The sequence below is a fragment of the Schistocerca serialis genome, chromosome 8 (genome assembly GCF_023864345.2).
Source record: "Schistocerca serialis cubense isolate TAMUIC-IGC-003099 chromosome 8, iqSchSeri2.2, whole genome shotgun sequence".
In the NCBI taxonomy this organism is placed as follows: Eukaryota; Metazoa; Arthropoda; class Insecta; order Orthoptera; family Acrididae; genus Schistocerca; species Schistocerca serialis.
Genome location: NC_064645.1, coordinates 505,623,512 through 505,648,120, shown reverse-complemented (window position 1 = coordinate 505,648,120; position 24,609 = coordinate 505,623,512). Strand labels below are relative to the sequence as shown.

General features: G+C 40.9%; 1 protein-coding gene across 1 annotated transcript in view; it reads left to right on the top strand.

Annotated features, from left to right (window-relative positions):
• Positions 1–24,609, top strand: part of LOC126416672 (centrosomal protein of 104 kDa) — a 412,118-nt gene that overhangs the window by 336,605 nt on the left and 50,904 nt on the right. The window contains exons 10-12 of the mRNA XM_050084474.1: positions 14,610–14,747; positions 19,596–19,727; positions 20,796–21,009. Of these exons, the coding sequence (XP_049940431.1) occupies positions 14,610–14,747; positions 19,596–19,727; positions 20,796–21,009 (484 nt within the window). The remainder of the gene's footprint in view (positions 1–14,609; positions 14,748–19,595; positions 19,728–20,795; positions 21,010–24,609) is intronic.

Here is a 24,609-nt window from a genome sequence, read left to right as displayed (position 1 = left end):
ACCTATAAATATATCATAAGGGGAAGCCATCTATATTCCAATATCCACAAAATTTATAACCCAACATCTTCAAGAGAAATGTCATCAAACATCATCAAAAGAAATAATTAAATTCATAATAATAATGAGAAATTTGTTACCGGGTATGTATTTTCAGGAACTAACATGCAGTTTACATGAGAGACATTGCTAAATAGGAAGGTGGCATGACAGCGTGCAGTGTTCCTACTGAGAAATACATGAGCTTTTTATCCTCTGGTGAATATTGATCTGTATGTTGCAAGTTAGGTAATGGATATCAGACATTGGATGATTAAAGATAAGACATGGCCATTATGGAGCCAAAACCTGGCAATATGATGATGAATTTTACAAAGCCAATGCCTAATTGAGATGAAAAAGTGAGGTGTAATTTTCCCACTTCTTGGATAGCAATGTTACCTTGTCAATAATTAATAAAGTTTGCAGACATCCCACAGAGTTGATGAGGACTTCTGTTGAAAGTGCCATGTTGAGGAGAAGTGTGAACCATAATGCCTGAAAAAATACACTGTTGCAATCTCCAGATAGTAATTCCTTGTGCTTTGTGTAGTCACTCTTCTTAAGCACCTCCTTCTTCTTTCTGTGAGGAAAACATGCATCCAGAATTGTAAACATTTATAATAAAACCCTGCAAGTAATGGCAAGAGATCAACAGAGACAGGGATATAGCTGGGAATAAACAAAAGTTTGTTTGCAAAGTAACTAAAAGTATTGTATGAAGAAAAATGATCTAGAGAGAAAAATTTTGGAAGAAGAAAAGAGGGGCAGAACGAAATACACTATAATTAAAGACATTATAGCGTTAATAAAAAGCAGATATTATAATATTCTTACATCATTATTTACTTTGATTTTGTTTGACTTGCAGCCTCACTTATTAACTACTGTAACATAAATTATCCTTATTAAATGGGCAAACAATAACCTAGAATTATTTACTGGACCAAATAAATAAATAAAAAGAGTGGGGACAAATAGGAGGACCATACACAATACCTAGGACAGTGTAAGATAGAAAAAAAATACATGTCAAGCTTCACAAGAGTTAAATCAGAAAAAGTTTGTATTAGAAAGAAAGAAAAAGATTAAATAAAATGAAATATACAAGAAAGAATGGAGTAAACTTAAATGGTTGCAAATCCATTTTAAATAAAAAAAATAGTGTTAAATTTTTCAGATATGTGAGTCTTATTTGCACCTTACAATGTGTCCTAAAGAAATATGACCATGATTAAAATTCCAAAATAAATATTACAGTAGAGCGTCGATTATCCGAAGTAATTGGGGGACATGGGTGTTCGGAAAACTGGTTTGTTTGGATAATCAAACTGTACATGTTCATTTGCCAAAAAGAAGTATTGTACAGTAAATTTATTCATAAAAACAGGCATCTCTTTTAGTATTACAAAGTAACATACAAAGGCAACTTCAGTAGAAACATATAGTATGTGGCACAGTTTATTAAACACAAATATATAAATATTACATATGCATTTTGCATGAACAATACACACAGTATACAAAATTAACATTTAAAAAAATCCTTTGTTTTGGTCTGTCTAAGCAAGTCTACATGCTTATGAGCAGCTAAGTCACATACTTTTTTCATTACAGATATCTGAAACTGGTCACTTTCATCTTGGGCTTCAAATCATTGCAAGGCAGTATCTAAACAAGTGAATGCCTCAGAAGCTGTTGGTATACTTTCATCTTCACTTTCTGGAGTACTGATTGATGAGATGCTGGCGGCGTCATCTTTATCAGTGACGACATTTACAATCTCGCTGTCCTGCATGATTTGGTGTCCTGGATCTGCATCGTCGATATTCATTCATTCATGAACATCTTCTTCATCACATTCGTGGCAATCTATTTCTTTTAGCATACCGAGAATTTCGGACATATCATTCTGCTCTTCATTTTCAATCATACCTTGTGAATTTTCTTCTGTGTCCAAAATTTTATTTCAGGCTTTCTTCAAACTCTCTTCCTTTACACTATTCCATGCTGCGCTGATCATGTAGGATGCGTCTTTCAAGTCAATATTCTTATGATTTCTTAAGAGACTTTCTTCTCCATCCTCTTCTCTTTCTAACAATAACTTACGCAACAATTCTTTCCTGTAATATCATTTGAAAGTCTCAATAATGACTTGATCCATGGGCTGTAATAAGGTGGTTACATTAGGTGGAAGAAATATTACCTTTATGAACTCATCTTTTTTGTTTAAAATATCACATGACGGATGAGTTGGTGCATTGTCAAGGAGAAGTAGTGTTTTCTCCCTCTTCCCATTCTTTAGCTGATGAGCTTTTACAGAGGGTACAAAAACGTCCAGAAACCACTTCATAAAAATCGTACTAACCATCCAGGCACTCTTTTGTGAGGTGTACACAACAGGCAAGGCTGATATATTAACGTGCTTGAAACAACGCGGCTTTTTGCTTTTACCAATGACGAACATGGCAGTCAGTGACTTCCAGTAGCATTAGCACAAGCCAAAGCTGTAATACAGTCCTTGCTTGTTTTAGGACCAGGTGCTGCTAATTCATGATGTGAAACAAGAGTTTTTCTCAGTAAAGCTTTCCAGTTAAGTCCAGTTTTGTCAGCATTGTAAACGTTTTTGAGAGCATAATCTTCTTCCCTTAATACGTCCCTTAGTTTTGAAAGAATCAGCCGACAGTTTTTCTCCCTGTATTGTAAGCTCACGAATGCCGAGTCTTGGCTTGAAGTATTTTAACCAGCCCGTGCTCACTTTTAAGTTCGAAGGCCCTCCAAGTTTTTCGTTGAACTGCATTGCCTTCTCACACAGAATGGGACCTGAGATAGGTTCTCCTTCCAATCTGTTTTGTGTAAACCACTTGTAAACAGCATCATCTAGATCTGTGTTAGTGGCGAGCTTCATAGTTTTATGGCTTGTTGATCCATCAGTAGAATCAAGCATAGCTATAAAATTTGCTATGCTCCTCTTTTGGTTTTTTATATCTGTAATTGTCGACTTTCCCACCTTGTACTCACTGGATAAAGTGGTTGCAGATTCACCTTCTTCTAACCTTTTAATAATCTCGTACTTGTCCCTCATAGAAAGGACAACACGTTTACGTCTAAGCATTTTGTATCATCAAGTTCACTTCTTCACGCAGCAGCACACAAGTGGTCGTAACAGACAACAGAAGGTGACTGTTTGCACCATGAGAAGCTCTTCTTGGGGGCGCGCAATCCTTCAAACTGTGCGGAGCAGCATGCCTCAACTCTAAGCTGGTGCAGCTGTTGCTGTGAACAGCTTTGATACTGCCGCTACTTCTACTGCGAGTGCCAAGCCGACAAAAGTGTGCTGATTGTTGAAACACAGCGACTGGCAGCTTGGCCGGTCAGCAGCACCTTGTGAAGGCCCGATTAGAAGCAATGTTCCGCCAGCGGTGGCCCTGTTCGGTGACTACTGTGGGAAACTTGGTTTGGGAATGAGGGGGATGATGGACGGTAGGGTGGGAGAGTAACAGGTATGAGCGAGTACACAGTTTGGTTAAGCGGTCGTTTGTTTGACCGACGTTTGGATAATCGACGCTCTACTGTATTCCAAATAACTTGGAAATTTGAACATAAGAAAATGTTTCAGGTTAAATTTCATCACTTACAGTTTATTCAGTAGTTCTGCCCCACCATAAACGTCATTGGTGTAGAAATTAGTGTCAGTGTCATTGAGAAACAGCCGAAATCACTTAGATTGAACAAGTTCCCATGGCCTGATAAAATTCCCATCTGTTCTACATGGAATCTGCAACTGAATTAGCCCCTCTCTCAACCATATTCTACCATAGATTCATCAAACAAAAATATTTACCCACTGGTCACAGCCTTTTACAAGAGAGGTATCAGAAAGTGATCCATAAAGTTTATCATTCAGTATCATTAACATCCATCTGTTTCATAATCTCACAACACATTGTAAGGAACAGAACATCATGCAGCATACATTCCAAAAACATCAATCACGTGAAACTGAACTAATTTTTCTCACATTATATATTGAGTGTGACAGAGTGAAGCAATCAGGTGGATGCAGTATTTCTTGACTTCTGGAAAGCATTTGATTCAGTACCACATCAACACTTACAAACTAAAATATGATCATATGGGTTATCAAATGAAGTTTGTGACTGGATTGAGGATTTCTTGACAGGGAGGATGTTACATGTTATCTTGGTTGAAAGGGTCATCAACGGAGGTAGAAATAACTTCAACCTTGCCCCAGGGAAGTGTGTTGGGGCCCATTAATGATCCAGCAGACAATATTAATAGTAGCCTGCAGATTATGCAGTACTGTCTGGGGGTAAAAAAAAGTTTCATAAATATGCATTGAAACCTTTATGACATTCGCAAGTGGTATAAGAAATGGAAATTTGCTTTAAATGCTCAGAAAAATAAAACTGTGCACTGCACAAAATGCAAAAATGTAGTACACTAAAACAATACCAGTGAGTCACAATTGGCATCAGTCATCTCCTGCAAACATTGAGGTGTAACAGTTTTTGGAGATACAGAGTGGAATGATCACACAGGCTCAGTAATAGGTAAAGCAAATGGCAGACATTGATTCATATGCAGAATACTGGGAAAATGTATGCAGTCCATGGAGGAGATTGCTTACAAAATACTCAAGCCGCCCATCCTGGATCACACTCCATATAGGAATAACAGTGGATATGGAATGCATACAAAGAAGGGCAGCATAACTGGTCATAGATTTGTGTGACCAAGTGGACAGTGTCACTGAGATGCTGGAAAACCTGAACTGGCAGAAGTTGAAGACACATGCCAACAGTACTGTGAAAGTCTATTCACAAAGTTTCACGAACTGGTATTAAATGGGCAATCTAGGAATATACCGTAGACCCCTACATATCACTCCAATGTGGATCACCTTCAATCTAAACATTGAAGAAGATAAAAATAAAAGAAATGTTCAAGAGTGAGATTAAAATATGAGGTGGAAGGATAACAATGACAAGATTTTATGATCACATTGCTAACTTCTATGAAAGTGAAGAAGAATTATAATATCTGTTGAATGGAATGAACAGTCTAATGAGAACAGAATGTGGACTGAGAGTAAACCAAAGAAAGACAAAAGTAATTAGGAGTATCGGAAATGAGAACAGCGAAAAACTTAACATCAGGGTCAGGGGTCACAAAGTAGATGAAGTTAAGGAATTCTGATATCTAGGCAGCAAAATAATCCATGGTGGGTGGAGCAAGGATAACATAAAAAGCAAACTAGTACTGCCAAGAGAAGTTTGCTAGTATCGAACAAAGGGCTTGATTTGAGGAAGAATTTCTCAGAATGTACATTTGGAGTACAGCATTGCATGGTAGTCAATCATGAACTGTGGGAAAACCAGAACAGAAGAGAACAGGAGCATTTGAGAGATGGTGCTACAGAAGACTGTTGAAAATTAGATGGACTGACAAGGTAAGGAATGAGGAAGTTCTCCACAGAACTAGCGAGGAAAGAAATACATGGAAAACACTGACAAGGAGAAGGGACAGAATGATAGGATGACTGATAAGACATTAGGGTATTATTTACATGGTACTGGAGGGAGCTGCAGAGGGTGAAAACTAGAGGGAGAGAGGTTGGAAAAAATCAAACAAATAATAAAGGACGTAGGTTGCAATTCCTGGTCTGAGATGAAAAAGTTGGGGCAGGAGAGGAACTCATGGCAGGCAATGTCAAATTATTCAAAAGACGGATGACTTAAAAAAGGACCATGAAAGCAAGCTTAGTCTAATTATAGTAAAAACAGAGACACTCTAGCAATCATTCTTTCCCTAAAGCCATGCTTGAATGGAATGAGAAGAAACATTCATAAGTATTACAATGACAAATAACCTCTCCCATGCGCTTCACAAAGCTTTGCAATGTATGGATGTGGATGCAGATATTCTTTCAATCATAGCTCAGTTCTGCCTTTCTCATGTATTACTCCATTTAAATATGTAAATATGGCTGTATATTTAGATTAATTGATAAAGAGTACAGTCTGAAAATAATTTGGGTGCAGTTACAAAGTTTGGTTGAAAATGTTCGAACTGTTTTCAATGATCAGGTCAGTTACTGTTGCATAAAATGTTCTCAGAAAAATTATAAGTAATTCTAATAAAAATCTCTCACTTGACTACAATGTATGGTACTTTGCCCTTCTCAAACAAAATTAAATCTCATCAAATATAAACTGAAAATTGATACACTCAATATCCTCATTCTCACCAACAAATGTAAAGAACTAGCAGATCTTATGGACAGGCCTAAGCTCAGGATATTGGGGTTATGTGAGACAAAGTGAAAAAGCTATGGGAAGAAACTACTGAGAAATGGATATGTGCAATATTGGAGTGATAACAGCAATGAATCCAAAAATGGAGTTGGCCTCATCCTCCATAAAGATATAGACATACAGACAGACTCATCCAGATGAGCCAGATTACCCAAAACTGAGAAAGGGAGAGTAGAAGAAGAGTGGCCCTTATTCAAGAAAACCCTTGTTAGAGAACCCACAGACATCTGTGGGAAAAAAGTGCCATGAGAAGGAAACACCTTGGTGGAACGATTGGGTAAAGACATCAGTAAGAGATAGGAACATACTGAAAAGAAAATTAGACCATGAAAAACAGAAAACAGATGATAGACAAAATGAATCAGCAATTGAACATCTAGCTCAGGAATACTGGGGAAAGAAACTAGAGATAGAGGAAGACTGTTAGGGAAGTAGGCAATTACTATACAAAGTACTAAACAGTAAACAAAATCAATATGTAAATGTCCCTGCCCTGGAAGCAGATGACGGTAACTTAATATGAACAGAGGAAGGGATCAGGGATGAAATAAAAAGGTACTTTAACATGGTGCTAAATGGAGACGGGGACAACACTGTCATCAACAATTGTAGAGTAATTAATGAAGTCCAAACCAACAGATGCCATTAATATGGTGTGGGGTAGAAACAGCATTAAAGAGAATGTGGAATGGAAGGTCGACAAGCTGTAATGATCTCAGCTCACACACGATAAAGGCAGTTGGAATATTAGGCTCAAATTGGCTATTAGAGTGTTGTCATTTGTATGGAAAGAACACAAAATCCCAGAAGATTGGAGAAAAGGAGTCATCATCCCTCTGTTCAAGAAGGGCAATCGATGAAAATGTGGAAATTATAGAGGCATCATGCTGCTGTCACACACCCTGAAGCTGTTAGAAAAGATCATAGAAATGATCATTAGAAAGATAATAAAACCTTCACTCGAGGAAGAACAATGTGGATTCAGGAAAGACCGAAGTACTATGGATCTTATTTTTGCAGTAAGAATGCTGAAAGAAAAGTACTGGGAATATGGAAGAAATCTTGTGATTGTGTTTGTGAACATTGAAAAAGCGTATGACAGTGTTCAATTGAAACAAGAAATGGGAATATTTGGAAGACCTAAAGGTGCCAATGTGCTTAATCGATAAAGTCAAGATACTGTACCAAAAGTGTTACAGCTGTGTCCAGATGGGCAATGGATGATCAGTATGGTTTGAAACAAAGAGAGGTGTCCAACGAGGAAGTGCCACCGTGTCACCACTCCTGTTTATAATAGTAATGGACATCATCATAAAATCTATCAAGAAAATAGACAACGAAACAAATGTCCTGGTTGTTGCTGATGATTTGATAGTATGGGGAGAGGCGGAAGCTGAAGCATAGAATAAACATAATTATTGGAACAACACTGTAGTTAGACTGTTCATGTTTACATCGCACTTCACTTAGCGTAGACCGGGACTGTGTCCTAGGCATGCCCAATGTTAACTGACTGGGCACGGCCCGTGCTGCCGGAGTTGTTTTTGTTGTTATGCCGGTAGAGGTCACCTCTGAATTCTCGTGTGCCCTCTGGTGGACAGGACTCTACTTGCGGCAACTACCGTCCGTGACGCGCTGTGCCGATGTGCGCCTCCCGCGATCTTTCTGGTGGCTACTGCACTCCTCCTCCTTCGGGGGGTGAAGCCACTGTGATCCACTGCGTCGGAAGGTGGAACGTCGGGCAGGAGCAATGACCTCCACATCCATTGGAAGGCCGGAGTCGAGGGGATCTGCCAACCCTCGAGCCGGAACCTTCGAATACGGCTGGAAGTGACCCACACGAAGAGGCCCCCGTCGTCCCACAACCGGAGCCCGGGACAAAACGGGTGACAAGCTGTCGAACCCCGGATCCTGTTCTACCTCGGGAGGGGCAAGACCCAGTGGCGGGGACGATGGGGAAGGGACGACCACAGGGGAACCAGCCTCCTGAGAAACCGGGCCTGCAAGGGGGACCGGCTCTCGCTGGGGCATCTCGAACGATGGCGATGCCGGTGCTGGAGCTGCTGGAGGCTGCCAAGGCTGGGAACCATCGCAGTGCGGCGGAGTCACAGCGGGGAGAGGCGGTAATGTCCCCTGAGAAACCAACACGGGTGCCGGCAATGGGGAAGCCGGTGCCCGAGGGGTCTGAGGGTGGGTGCCCAAACATGGACATAGCTGATTTTGGTGACGACGTACCACCCGGTCCCCCGCCTGCAAGGTATAGAGCCGGCGGCCATTTCGGCACAGGACCACCACCGGTATCCAACGTGGATTGCGACCAAACCCACGGGCCCAGACCGACATACCCAGTGGAAAGCCAGGTACTCCGCTTTGCGAAGACTGGCGAGGACCAGGCCGGAGGAGGTGCAGCAGAGTCCTAGGTTGACGCCCATGGAGGAGCTCTGCGGGGCTGCGTTCTCCCATTGGTGTGGTCCGGTATGCCGTCAGGAAAAACGTCAATGCTTCCTCCACAGGAAATTTGTGCACATACTTTTTCATCTGCATCTTAAATGTGTGCACCATATGCTCGGCTTCCCCATTTGATTGTGGATGGAAGGGGGGAGAGCAAACGTGCCGAATACCGAAGCGCCTACAAAAATCCTGGAAGGTCTGCGAAATAAACTGCGGTCCATTGTCCGAGACCAGGGTGATTGGCAGACCTTCCACAGAAAAGATTTTTGCTAGTGCCTGGATTGCAACTTCTGAAGTGGTTGAGGAGCAGCGAACCACATATGGGAATCGGGAATAAGCATCAATGACAATGAGCCAAAAGCCATTGAGAAATGGGCCCGCAAAATCGATGTGAACACGTTCCCATGCTTGGGTTGCCGGCGGCCATGAAGAGAACGCTGCCCTGGGAGATGCCTGTTGGCTCGCACACTGGGAACAGGCGGCCACCAAGTGCTCAATTTCTCTGTCAATACCGGGCCAGTACACATGTCTGCGAGCCAAGGTTTTAGTACGGGAAACACCCCAGTGCCCTGCATGTAATAACGTGAGGACCTCCCTTCGTAAACTTGCAGGAACAACCACGCAAGGAGCTGTATCATCGGTAGTCAGAAGGAGAACTCCTTCCAAGACCGAGAGGTGGTCTCGTAGAATAAAATAATTACGAAGAGGGTCCGAGGCCCGGCCCGGAGTGCGGGATAACCACCCCTGCTGAATGAGGCGAACTACTTGCCGGAGAACCGGGTCAGCTGCCGTTTCCCTGGCGACTCGAGAACTAGTGATCGGGAAGCCATCAACCGCTTGGCGGGACACCACATCCAAATGAAAACACATAATCTCCTCTCGATCAAACGTAGGATCCGGGCCCACCGGAAGACGGGAAAGAGCGTCGGCATTGGCATGCTGTCCGGTAGGGCAAAAATGAATGTCATAATGGTACTTAGAGAGGAACAAGGACCAGCGCTGTAGTCTGTGGGCCGCCCTATCCAGAATCTGAGAGGCAGGGCAAATAACGATATTAACAGCTTATGGTCAGTGATTAACTGAAACTTCGTGCCATCCAAGAAAGGGTGAAACTTGGTAACAGCGTAGACAATGGCCAAAGCCTCTTTTTCCACCTGGGAGTAATGGGCCTGCACGGGACTAAGAGTTTTAGATGCAAACGCCAGTGGTTGCTCGGAACCATCTGCGTTGCGATGGGCCAGGTCCGCCCCCACCCCATACTGCGAAGCATCTGTAGCCAGGACCAACGGCTTATGGGGGTCAAAAGTAGCCAAACAAGGTGCTGACGTGAGGAGGCCCTTCAACAAGGTGAACGCTCGCTCGCATGCAGGCGACCAATCAAAAGGAACACCCTTGCGCAGAAGGCAGTACAGGGGGTGGGCTATGGTGGAAGCCCTGGGAATGAACCGGTGGTAATAGGCTATCTTGCCTAAAAAAGCTTGTAACTCTTTCAGCGAAGTGGGCCGAGGAAGGTCGACGATACCTTGGACCAAACTTCCTAGTGGCTGGATGCCGTGCCAAGAGATGGTGTAGCCCACATACTCAATGGACGGTTGGAAGAAGTTTGACTTATGCAGGTTGCAACGCAAGCCCACGGACCTGAATTTGAGAAAGAGGGTACGAAGGTTGTGCAAGTGTTCCTTCGTGCTGCGGCCTGTGACAATTATGTCATCCAGGTAATTAATACAATGAGGGATTGTCAACGTGACGTGCTCAAGATAATGCTGGAATATCGCCAGGGCACTGGATATTCCGAAGGCCAACCGCTGGTATTGGTAAAGGCCAAACGGGGTGTTGACGACTGCCAGCCGTTTGGAGTCCTCATCAAGTGGTATCTGATGATAAGCCTCCAAAAGATCGATTTTCGAAAAATATTGGCCTCCCGCCACAGCGGAGAACAATTCATCAGCACGAGGCAAAGGATAGGTGTCCACCACCAATTGGGAATGAATGGTGGCCTTGAAATCGCCACAAAGACGTAATTTTCCCAAGGGCTTCCTTACAATAACGAGGGGCGAAGCCCACTCAATAGAAGAAATGGGAACAACGACTCCTAGGGCTGTCAACCAGTCTAGCTCTTCCTTTACCTGAGGGCGGAGAGCCAAGGGAATCTGCCTCGCGCGTAGAAAACGCGGGCGAGCCGACACCTTCAACGTTAAGTGAGCTTCAAAATCTGAAACACGCCCCAGGCCCTCCTCAAAAATATCTGGAAAGTCTGAGATCAAAGATTCCAATGATTGATAGGGGATGTCTTCGGAGACCAACTGTATGGTGTCAGCAATAGAAAAACCGAAAGCTTGAAAGGCATCCAGGCCAAAAAGGTTAGTGGAGCTCGCATCACTGACAACAATAAAAGTAATAGGCCGAGTGACTGATTTGTAAGTCACGTCGGTAGTGAATTGACCCAGTAGGGGAATGAACTGTTTACCATAACCGCGTAGACGCCGGTAAACTGGCGCCACGGGGGCGATCCAAGGTCGGAATAAGTTTGTGCATCCAACAACGAAACTGCCACGCCCGTATCTACTTGCAGTTGTAACCGGCGCAACAGAACCGACACCTGAATAAAGAGTTTGCGTGCCGATGCGTCGGGAGCCTGCCCGATGAAACTTCCTGAATGTCAACGTCCATGTCCTCTGTACCTGCTTCCTTCGATTCTTTGGAGGCTGAGCGGCAAACTTTAGCAATGTGACCTTTTTTATTACATTTGCGACAAACGGTCCAACGCTGGGGGCACTCTGACCGATCATGATGTATATAGCATGATGCACAGGACGGCAACAGGGGCCGGTGGCCGAAATTCTGTTTACGCGCCGTGCGGGAGCAGCCGTAACGGCCGGATTGTACCGCTCACACGTCGTCCACCCCGGACACAGTGGACGCAGCCGCACTGCCCTGAACCGCCGCGACGTCACACCACACTTCCAGCTGTTGACCTGCGGCGTGAGAGACTTCATATGATTAAGCAATGGACAGGACTTCCTCGAGGGAAGGGTCTTCTAACCGCAGGGCCCGTTGCCAGACCTCCCTATCAGGGGCTGAACGAACAATGACGTCGCGTACCATAACGTGGGCACACGACTCTCGCGACTTCTCCGTGACAAAATGACACTTGCGACTAAGACCGTGCAGGGTAGCGGCCCACGCCCTGTAAGACTGATGGGGCTGTTTCTTGCATTGATAGAACTCGACCCTAGCCGCCACAACATGCATGCGGCGGCGATAATATGAAGACAGCAATGCACACAATGCGTCAAAAGACAAGGACGAGGGTTCCTGCAACGGCGCTAGCTGCCGCAAAACTTGATACAGCGAGGGAGATATCCAAGGCAAGAAGAGAGCACAACATACCTCCGCATCGCCAACATGAAACGCCTGGAAATGCTGCAGAAGGCGATGTTCATATGCGTCCCAATCCTCCGCCGTCTCGTCATACGGGGGAAAGGGAGGAGGGAACGGCGCTGGAGCAGACGGCTTGGAAAGCAACGCCGGAAGCACCTGTTTCATGGTGGCCATGAGCTCCGTCTGCTGCTCAGCCAAAACCCGCACTAAATCCTCCATGCCGTGGAGAAGCTGCGAAACCAGAACAACGACGCAACACGCAAAAGAACGACCCTACTCATCGCCAATTGTGTAGTAACACTGTTCACGTTTACGTCGCACTTCACTTAGCGTAGACCGGGACTGTGTCCTAGGCATGCCCAATGTTAACTGACTGGGCACGGCCCGTGCTGATGGAGTTGTTGTTGTTGTTATGCCAGCAGAGGTCGCGTCCGAATTCTCGCGTGCCCTCTGGTGGACGGGACTCTACTTGCGGCAACTACCGTCCATGACGCGCCGTGCTGATGTGCGTCTCCTGCGAACTTTCTGGTGGCTACTGCAAACACATTCAAAAATTTAGACTAAAAATAAGTAAAACAAACACAGTAGAAATGACTACCAACAGACAAAGAATAACCTCAAATACATTTCTAGAAGGAGTCAAAGTAGAATGTGTTTCACATTTCAAGTATCTAGGAGGCATTATCTTGAAAGACAGCACCATTAAGCAGGAAATACTCAGCAGGACACAGAAAGCATCCAGTTTTTACAGTCAAATCACAAATCTTCTCTGGGATGATAAAAGGCCATGAAAAGCAAAAGTGACTATGTACCACATCTATTTTGTACCAGACCTAAAATATGATTTAGAAACATGTATCCTACTAAACAAAAACCTCAGCAGAATTCAAGCAACAGAAATGAGATTTGTTAGAACAGTGAATCAAACAACTAGAAAGGACAAAATTAGGAATGAGATGAACAGAAAAGTAGCTGGTATTGAGGTTCCTGTTACCAGTGTCAAAAGAAATGCGGGCTTCAATGGTATTGGCACATTATGAGAATGAACAGCCAAAGACCTGCTAAAAGGATTTTCGACCTGAGACTCATAGGAAAAAAACCATGAGGAAGACCAAGAAAATACAGGATAGAGACTGTAGGATCTGATGTGGGGGAGAAAGGACACAATTGGTAAGTTTTCCTGGAACAGAAGTGTGGGATCCTGCCCATTCGTCTCTTATAGGGTGCCTAGGAAGCTGTTTCTTGGATAGCTAGACAACGTACAAGCAAATCATATTAATGGAGCTTATTACTGTAATTGAATTGACAGTACTTAACTTTAGTTTCTGCATGATGGGTCACAAGAAATTGGTGACATGCAAATAATCGAAGTCCTTTGGTGTATACAATTTCCATCCAAGCTAATCACACAAGTTCACAAGTCACTGCTATCGTTAATATCACTGTGGCTTTTCTAGTGCAGCTCTTCTAGTGCATCTTCTAGAGCCTCTCTTCTAGTCCGGCTGCGGCTAGGCGGCACATCACTTTCATTCTCTTTGTGTAGAGACCACTTCTGTTATGGTGACGTCCTAGTCAGTGTGCTATTGGCTGACATTGTCTCACAGCCCTCTCTGCTGTATAGCTCTTGATCTTTGTGCCAACGCTTGTCATTACACCAGAACAAGGAGATGTAGGAGTTGGTGAGCAAGCACTTGTACATCACATCTGGGAAACTGGAGTTGGAAAGCGATGGTGATTATCAAATATAGACTGCCACTTCATACTTGATACTCTCATTACATGTGTGTCCTCTGTGTTAACCATGCAGTATGAATATAAATCACTGTCTGACTCTTCCAGTGTGTTTCATTCCCATAATCTGCAATATCTTTGCACAAAATGACAATGCCCAATACTTGAACCAGCTGTATGGTGGCCCTGAGAATGCTATGAGCCGAAGAAGGGTACACTGCCCCAGTTTCTTGTGAGCATATGCAGTGCACTTACAGTAGTAGTGAAATGACCAAAAAAGTAGGGGATACCCAGAAACATCAAAAAGTGTCAGACATTTATATAAACTGACAAAAAACTGAAACAGTGAGGCAGAGGTATCAGATAACAATGAAGTCATTATCATGGTGTCAAGCATACAAAATCAGGAAGCTATGGTTAAACAATGAGGAAATTAAAGAGAAGTTCAAAGACGTTGGTAGTGACACTTAGATATTTTAAAGTCTTGTGATGAACATAGTGGAATAAACATCAAATAATAGACTGCAGTGGTAATTTAAGAGTTGAAAATTTAATGAACTGCTATTTTATATACCAGTATAAATTCTGTTAAATGAAATGTGTAGACCTTCATTGTTCAAACTGTGTACATCACACTTTAATACAATAACTGTATGTTGTTCTGTTCAGGGTTACTTCAGCAGAGGTATCTAGAAGTGTAGAGCGTCTGCTCCCAGAACTATTGTCCAAATCTGGTGACACCACTCCACGGATTCATAATATGGCTGTTCACACCATACTCAGTATGGCAGACTGCCAGGAGGTCAGGTATTGAACTCAGTGCAGTAATGCTCACCAGTTACACAAGTTGTGTGCTGTTGAAAAACATAAAAAATCTGTTGATCCTGCACGATCTCATCTCTTTCTTTAACATGCACATTTACTTACTTTCTTAAGCCTCTGTATGTCTTCCCGTGGAGGACATTAATCATACCTTGTTTTTCTTGTTTTGGTCATATTACACAACAGGATAGTTATTAGTGCTTGATTCAGTGTTTTTGTCCTCTTAATTGTCAAGTATCTCCGTTTACTGCATTACTATGTTCTTAAAAACTTCCTACAGGAGCAAGACAAGATACCTTACAGTTTACAAGAAGAGTATACACACTCAGAAGCCTCTGTTAAATATGCTAGTCTGCTTAACAGTAGCTTATGAAGAAAACCAGTATCCAACATTTTTATGAAAATCTAGGATTATAGCCTTTAAGAGTACATTTTTATACAGTAAAAAATTTAAAAATATGTCAAGATAAACTTTGTATTTACTCTCGAGTTTAGACCAAATAAACTACACTACTGGCCATTAAAATTGCTACACCAAGAAGAAATGCAGATGATAAACGGGTATTCATTGGACAAATATATTATACTAGAACTGACATGTGATTACATTGTCACGCAATTTGGGTGCATAGATCCTGAGAAATCAGTACCCAGAACAACCACCTCTGGCCGTAATAATGGCCTTGATACGCCTGGGCATTGCGTGAAACAGAGCCTGGATGGCGTATACAGGTACAGCTGTCCATGCAGCTTCAACACAATACCACAGTTCATCAAGAGTAGTGACTGGCGTATAGTGATGAGCCAGTTGCTCGGCCACCATTGATCAGACGTTTTCAATTGGTAAGAGATCTGGCAAATTTGCTGGCCAAGGCAGTAGGCGAACATTTTCTGTATCCAGAAAGGCCCGTACAGGACCTGCAACATGCGGTCGTGCATTATCCTGCTGAAATGTAGGGTTTCGCAGGGATCTAATGAAGGGTAGAGCCACGGGTCGTAACACATCTGAAATGTAACGTCCACTGTTCAAAGTGCCGTCAATGCGAACAAGAGGTGACCGAGACATGTAACCAATGGCACCCCATACCATCACGCCGGGTGATACACCAGTATGGCAATGACGAATACACGCTTCCAATGTGCACTCACCACGATGTCCCCAAACACGGATGCGACCATCATGATGCTATAAACAGAACCTGGATTCATCCGAAAAAATGACGTTTTGGCATTCGTGCACCCAGGTTTGCCGTTGAGTACACCATCACAGGTGCTCCTGTCTGTGATGCAGCGTCAAGGGTAACCGCAGCCATGGTCTCTGAGCTGGTAGTCCATGCTGCTGCAAACGTCGTCGAACTGTTTGTGCAGATGGTTGTTGTCTTGCAAAAGTCCCCATCTGTTGACTCAGGTATCGAGACATGGCTGCATGATCCGTTACAGCCATGCAGATAAGATGCCTGTCATTTCGACTACTAGTGATATGAGGCTGTTGGGATCCAGCACGGCGTTCCGTAACCTAAAGCCTCCAGAAGTGTGTATAAAAAGGGATCTCAGAAAAAGTAAAATGGATTTATTCCGCAGTAAATTAAGTATAATAAGCTGGCCTGTAGACTACAATAGTTCAAGCTCGATAAACTATGACAAATTCTTAAATTGTTTCTTAGAGGTATTTAATGAATCATTTCCTCATAGATATAAGCAAAAGAAGGTTAATGGTAAACTCAAATGGATTACAATAGGAATAAAGATCTCTAGTGCCAGAAAGAGAGAGCTCCACAATGAGTTAAAATCAAACAGAAATCCAGATTTTGTTATTTATGTCAAACAGTATAAAGCTGTATTTAGGAAAGTTGTAGCGGCAGCTAAAAAAATGGCAAATACTAAATTCATACGAGAACACAGAAATAAGACAAAAGCAGTGTGGTCAGTTGTTCAGTCTGAACTAGGAGCCAAAGTAAAAATTCATGAGATTTTGAAAATTAGACATGAAAATGAAATTATAGTAAAGCCTGTTCAGATGTCAAGTTGTTTCAATGAATTCTTCCTAAACGTAGTAAGATCGGATGTGAATATGACATTCTATCAGGGCATCACAAATTTGGAAAACAGCCACAACACATCTTTTAAACAATTTGGAAAAATAACCCAAAGGGATGTGGAAAAGGAAATATTGTCTCTAAAAAACAAAACCTCACATGGGTGGGATGAAATAACAACATCTGTAATCAAGTATGTGTACGATATTATTTCCCAACCACTGTCAACTATTATAAATCAATCTTATGAACAGGGATGCTTTCCAGAGGTATTGAAATATGGTGAGATCAAACCTCTATTCAAGAAAGGATCGACAGAAGATATGGGGAATTACCGCCCTATCTCTCTCTTGCCGGTCTCCTCTAAAGTGTTTGAAAAGATTGTAGCAAAACAAATTAATAACTTTCTTACTGTAAGTGATATAATTTTTAAAAACCAGTTCGGATTCCAACGGGGTAAAAGCACTGCGAATGCTATAAATGAGTTTATCCAAAAAATATGCTCCACGTTAGATAAAGGTAGAAAGGTCACAGGTATATTCTGTGATCTGACTAAAGCTTTTGATTCAGTGAACCATGCATTACTCCTCCACAAATTACAGATGTATGGAATCAGAGACACTGCTTTAAACTGGTTTAGCTCTTACCTGTCAGGTAGGAAACAAAGAGTAATTTTAACTTCAAATGGAACCAATTATTCATCAGACTGGAAAACAGTTCCCCAGGGAGTCCCACAAGGTTCGATATTGGATCGCTATCTGTTTCTTTTTTACGTAAATGACCTACCACTTGCTATTGATGTTCATTCAGTCTTATTTGCTGATGATACATCAGTTCTAATTGAAAATGAGGTATCTGAAAATATTCCAGAAAAAGCCAAAAATACTTTAGGAAAACTTGAATCTTGGTTCTATCAAAATGGACTAAAACTAAATGTAACTAAAACCAAAATGATGCAATTTGAAGCTAAATCAGTAGAAAGGAGTGAAATAAAGATAACTTGCAATGATCAGGATATCACAGAAGCAAACCACATGAAGTTCTTAGGCCTAAATCTTGACAAAAATTTAAATTGGAAGGTACACATAGATTACTTAGCAAATAAACTGAACAACTTAGCATTTGCAATGTGTATTTTGTCAGGTGCCACAAACATGGATACCAGAAAGATAGTTTATCACTGCTACTTTGAGTCAGTTATTTGTTATGGCATAATCTTCTGGGGAAATTCAGCAAATGTCACTAGGCTCCTAGTATTACAAAAGAAAGTAATTAGAAACATGTGTGTTGCAAAAAAACGGGAATCCTGTCGACCACTGTTAAAAAATTTAAAAGTACTATCTATCCCATCACTTTACATATATGAGATGGTGGTGTTCCTATATAGAAATCAACATACACTAGACAATTTCCATTTTGATCACAACTACAGCACTCGCCACAGAGATAACTTCAAACTTCCAACACATCGTTTAAAACTTTATGCCCAAATGCCAGAGTATATGGGGTTAAAAATTTTCAATAAAATAAAAGGCAGTAATATATTTAAAATGGAGATTGGTTCACTGAAAAGATTTCTCTTTACTCTCCTGGTGGAAAAGTGTTATTATTCTGTCGATGAATTCATTGAGGACAGCTTCACAATCTGAACACAGGGATTGTAATACATTTATTATTTTATGTACATGTGTAGCTGTAACTTAGAAATGTAAAATATAATGTAAACTTTTGTATTTCTCTTAAAAAAAGTGAAAAAAGTTTCTTTTGTAAACCTTGACATGTCTCCTGTACATCAAATCAAATGATTTGAAAATTGTATGTAATGAGATGAATAAACCACATAACACATAACATAACACATAACATTACCCTCCTGAACCCACCAATCCCATATTCTGCTAACAGTCATTGGATCTCGACCAACACGAGCAGCAATGTCACAATACGATAAACCACAATCGAGATAGGCTACAATCCGACCTTTATCAAAGTCGGAAACGTGATGGTACGCATTTCTCCTCCTTACACAAGGCATCACAACAAAGTTTCACCAGGCAACGCTGGTCAACTGCTGTTTGTGTATGAGAAATTGGTTGGAAACTTTTGTCATGTCAGCAAGTTGTAGGTGTCGCCACCGGCACCAACCTTGTGTGAATGCTCTGAAAAGCTAATCATTTGCATATCACAGTATCTTCTACCTGTCGGTTAAATTTAGCATCTGTAGTACGTCATCTTCGTGATGTAGAAATTTTAATGGCCAGTAGTGTAGACACCAACAGTAAAAATTTTTAAAACAAACACAATAAGAAGAGGGAGGGACCATATTTAATCCAATAGTTATCATACAGATAGAACATGGAATGAGTTTTGCCTTAGGATGCATGTTGTGTTGCCATTGTCATATTGGAAGCAGAAAAAAAACAAAGCAGTGTTAAAAAACTTATACAGCAAAGCTTACACAAAATCAGTGGGTAGATATTGAGTTAAACAGAGAAAACCATTTATAAAATAAGAGAAAACTTCATGTGAGGCAAGCATTCACTGTAAGCAGGCAGCATCATGCTTACAGAGAAATAATAAATGTTGTTCCATATGTTTCCCTCCTTCCCTCTCTTCACTGCATTGCAAAAAGCCTTCAATAACTTTTTTCCAATCATAGCTTTTGTTAGATTTTTTTATGTAGCTTCACCATCTTTTTACATGTTTTACTTTGTTTCTCTCTTCTTATATACTCCTTCTTATCACTGAATTTTGTTATACTTTGTAGTTAGTCCAATCAATCTTTAAAATTTTCCAGAGAGCTGCATATTATACCAGTGCACCTCACACGTCCATTAACAAGCAGCATACATCCTAGACTTGCTCTCAGCCGTATTGAGATGGTGGAACAGTTGGTTTTAAGCCACGGTATCTCTACAGACAAGCAAAGGTAATTTGCAGTGCATTTTTCCTGTGTAGTATAAGTAAAGGACGGTAGAAAAAACTTGTAATGATCAAGTATTAGCAGGCTGACAAATATATACAGAAACTGCCAAAAAACACTAACAGCTACAAACAAATGGATTAAAGCCAAGAACTGTACAGAACTGAATGTTACTTGTATCTGTACATTGTTGAATGAGGAAGCCCTGATGCTTTTGTATCAGTCGGTCTACTGTAGCTTTGTAAGTAGAAGTTTTTCTATCTTTATTTGGCATGTAAGTATTACTATTCTGCATACTTGATTAGATCAAAATATTTGACCATATTATTGGAAAGTAGCAAATTTTCAAATGTTGATTGAGACTTTGAGATAAAAATGTCTGTGCTTCCTTGATTTTGTAAAATGATGTTATGAAACAGCCATTATTTCCATGAATGTGTAAATAATCTTCCTGTTGATCTGTAATAATTCTTCTATCTGTGAAAATTGGATAGTATTCATCACATCCAGAGCATTTACCAGTCTACATATTCTTTCTTAACACTGCAAAATAACAAGTCATCATTGTATGTGCCTTTATTGGCCCAGTAGGGACTCAGTAACTCAGACTCCATAAGTGTGCTCGTTGCTCTGCTAGTATCTTAACCTAGTATAATTCAACAGACTTAATTAGCATCCAGTGATCACTGATATCATAATAATGAAATCATTCCAGAAATTATTCTGCCATCATAAAAAACTTATTTCAGTAGTTGCCATCACAAATTACTCCCTTCAACTGACAGACAATATCTCATATGTACAAATATCAAACAATGAGATCCCACTTTTGAACACATTGCTGTCAAATAACACTTTAATATACTTAATACACAGCAATATGCTTCATGACAAAAAAATTCTCTATTTCTGCCTCATCATTCCCCACCCCCTCCATCGGCCTCCCACACACACACACTTTTTTCTTTGTAGCTGTATGTGTTTTTAATGTTAGACTGGAGGGACACAAATGCTTAACATAATTTATTATTTTATTCACTGTTCATATGAGATGTTGTACCAACTATGTTTCAGTGGTTTGACATGCCGTGTACTTGCTGAGTTTGGCTCATCTGGTCTGCATCATCCTGCTGAAGCAGTGCGTAAAGTGGCAGAGAGAGTGCTCACGCTTGTGTACAGGGTCAATCCTCGACTTGTGAGGAAACAGCTGCCACCTGATGATGACATTACTCGGAGGAACCTTCTATATCGTCAGTTGTTTCATGAATTTGATCTCATTGACATGCAGGTGAATAAATAAATGAAAGTCATTCTAAATCATACAATGAAGGCTTTCATGACTGTTTGTCATAGCTGTTGAGGAATCTTGCACGTTGTGTAGTCCATGAAACATTTTCAGTCCTGATGTTTCGTCCAGAGCTATGTTGGACATGTGCAGACATCTTCAGCAAATAAGACTTATCTATCAGTTTAATGGAGGTACTGTATCACTAAGTTTCAGGGCCTCTTCTTTTCTATAAAATTATCCCCATTTTTACATATTTTGATGGCTTCTCTATATAAACTGTGTTTTTCCATGGAAGAAAGACAAACAGTGTTCTTCCAGTAACTGATCAGATTGTGAAGATTTTACAGAAACATAACGCCATGCCAGTTTTCAGACCAACAAGGAAAATACATCAGGTCCTCAGATATGTAAAGATGGACACCCTCTTCTATTGGCATGTAGGGTATACAAAATTTGTGTATGTGTGGTAAGGTCTACATTGTAACTAACAAAAGAAGTGTAAATATATGACTGAATAAACACAGAAGTCTTTGCCAACTAGGGAAAGTAGAAATATCAACTGTAGCAGAACATGCTCTTCAATCAGGAAAAATCATGTGAAATTTTTCAAATCCATAATTTTATCAACAATGACAAACTATTCTCCATAGCTACACAGAGAAGCGTTCAAAATGTATAAACATGGGGATGATAAGAAGCAGCTAAGAAACTTGGTGATATGTGGAGAGTAGCTCTACAGAATCAATAGATAAGTTTATCTTTGACAGACAACAATCCGATAGTTAGGTTCAATTCTGACAAGGATTCTCTGTGCCAGTCATGTCTAAGCTTTTATCATACCCTTTTTCACAATATTTATGTCACACATCAGAGTCCAACCCATCAGTCAGCAAGACTCATTGGAACAAGGAGCAGTAATGTAGATGTTCAACACAACTATAAAGACACAACACCAGGAACAAAAATGTTTCATAGACCATGACCACACAATGTGGAAGATGAACTGGCAACTAAGTCACTCTAGATATTGTTTTAAATAAAGAGAAATGAAGCTGTGCACTAATCACTTGAAGATTTGGCAATGCCATTTATAAGTAGTTGCTCAGCCTTGTGGATTAAGTGGAGGAGTGTGGTAACTGGAGTTAGACAAAATGGACTGTAGGGATGTAATGAGTGGTATGAGTGGAGAAGAAAGTTGATTTTCTGTAGCAAAATGAGGATAAAATAAAGGGAACACCACAAAATTAGAGGGTGAAGTTAGCTAGATTTTTTTTAGGGCAGAGGGGGATTGGGGGGGGGGGAATGGAAATTGATAGAAGAGGAAAGGATAAGAAACAAGTAGGAAGAGGGTAGGTGAGAAGGAAGAGCAGCAGTTCCCACCTGCATAGTTCAGAGAAGCAAGTACTGGGCAGAGGATCCAGATATAAACAGCTGTTGATGTCATTGGTACTGTAATGTGCAGCATGTTCAGCATTTGAGCATGTAATGTCACTAGCCTTTAGTGTGCCTCTTACTTATAGCTCACCGAATGGCCAGTTAAAATTTTGAATAAACATATCAACCATGAGCATATTTAAATTACAATCAGTATCTATTTATCATCACACTCACACACAACTTGATCAGCGTGGAGGCTGTGGTTATCATTAATGTTCACAAAATTAGGTCAATGATCTGCTGAGATTACAGAGAAGCCTATCCATGCGGCTTTTCGCGGATGATGCTGTAGTATACAGAGAAGTTGCTGCATTAGAAAATTGTAGCGAAATACAGGAAGATCTGCAGCGGATAGGCACTTGGTGCAGGGAGTGGCAACTGACCCTTAACATAGACAAATGTAATGTATTGCGAATACATAGAAAGAAGGATCCTTTATTGTATGATTATATGATAGCGGAACAAACACTGGTAGCAGTTACTTCTGTAAAATATCTGGGAGTATGCGTACGGAACGATTTGAAGTGGAATGATCATATAAAACTAATTGTTGGTAAGACGGGTACCAGGTTGAGATTCATTGGGAGAGTGCTTAGAAAATGTAGTCCATCAACAAAGGAGGTGGCTTACAAAACACTCGTTCGACCTATACTTGAGTATTGCTCATCAGTGTGGGATCCGTACCAGGTCGGGTTGACAGAGGAGATAGAGAAGATCCAAAGAAGAGCGGCGCGTTTCGTCACTGGGTTATTTGGTAACCGTGATAGCGTTACGGAGATGTTTAATAAACTCAAGTGGCAGACTCTGCAAGAGAGGCGCTCTGCATCGCGGTGTAGCTTGCTCGCTAGGTTTCGAGAGGGTGCGTTTCTGGATGAGGCATCGAATATATTGCTTCCCCCTACTTATACTTCCCGAGGAGATCACGAATGTAAAATTAGAGAGATTAGAGCGCGCACGGAGGCTTTCAGACAGTCGTTCTTCCCGCGAACCATACGCGACTGGAACAGGAAAGGGAGGTAATGACAGTGGCACGTAAAGTGCCCTCCGCCACACACCGTTGGGTGGCTTGCGGAGTATCAATGTAGATGTAGATGTAGATCTATTTGTATGAGTGGCAACTAAATATTGGTTCTTTACATTTCCCCTGAATAAATAGCAGAAACTAACAGAGACTTAACTGAACATGACTGAACTCAAAAGCTGACTCATTGTTAATATTCATTAATAAATGCTTAGGGATGACTAGGGGCAACTATCAGAATATCACTGAATGAATGTTTGACAGAGACTGAATGTATCTTTGCCCACAGTCACTGTTTAAAGACTCACTTAACTAACTTTTTACAAAATGTTAAAATACAGGTCAATTATATATTTAATAATAAGATAAAAAAACAATGGTTGTAGGTAATATGTGTGTACATTTAGAAATGAAATTATTGGGCTGTCTATTGGATTGTTTTCTTTAAATGTCTCAACACTGAGTTCTACTTTTATGATGAGATTTTTAGGTATGAAATTTGTCCCACATTTTCTAGTTAAGTCCACCAAGGTTGTTCTCTAAGCAATACATATATTTGACATATTTAATTAACTAACACATTTTCCCAGTAACAATGCATAATTTAGAGACAGAAAATTCAGAGCTATAAAATGGTAACACTGGATTTTTTGAAAAAGATTTCCATTTTAAAATTCAAGTAACATGTTTATTATGATAACAAAAGTTTTTAACAGAAATATTTCCATAATTACAATATTTTGAAAGAAAACAAAATGTTTTATATAGAAGAGAAATAGTGCTTCAAAATGAGGTATGTCAGTCCTGAAACAAACAATTCTTAGTGGGGTCAAATTTTATATTGTGATCACCAATTAAATGTAAATTACACTCTTGGCCAGTAAAGATTAGACAAATACAGTTTGTAAAAGAATGTTGGTATTTCATGTACAAGTTTCATATAGCTCGCATAACAAAGCAATCAGAAATATATTTATGTTCTGTGGGTGTGACAGCTAACAAACTGTCAGTCCACATGGATGGCCTCTGCCAAACTGTGGCCAGGAGACAGCTGGACCACCCAGTTACTGAACATGCCACCTAACATGATGTGCTACATGTTAACATCTGCTTCACAGCCTGTGCTGTCTGTATTCTTCTGA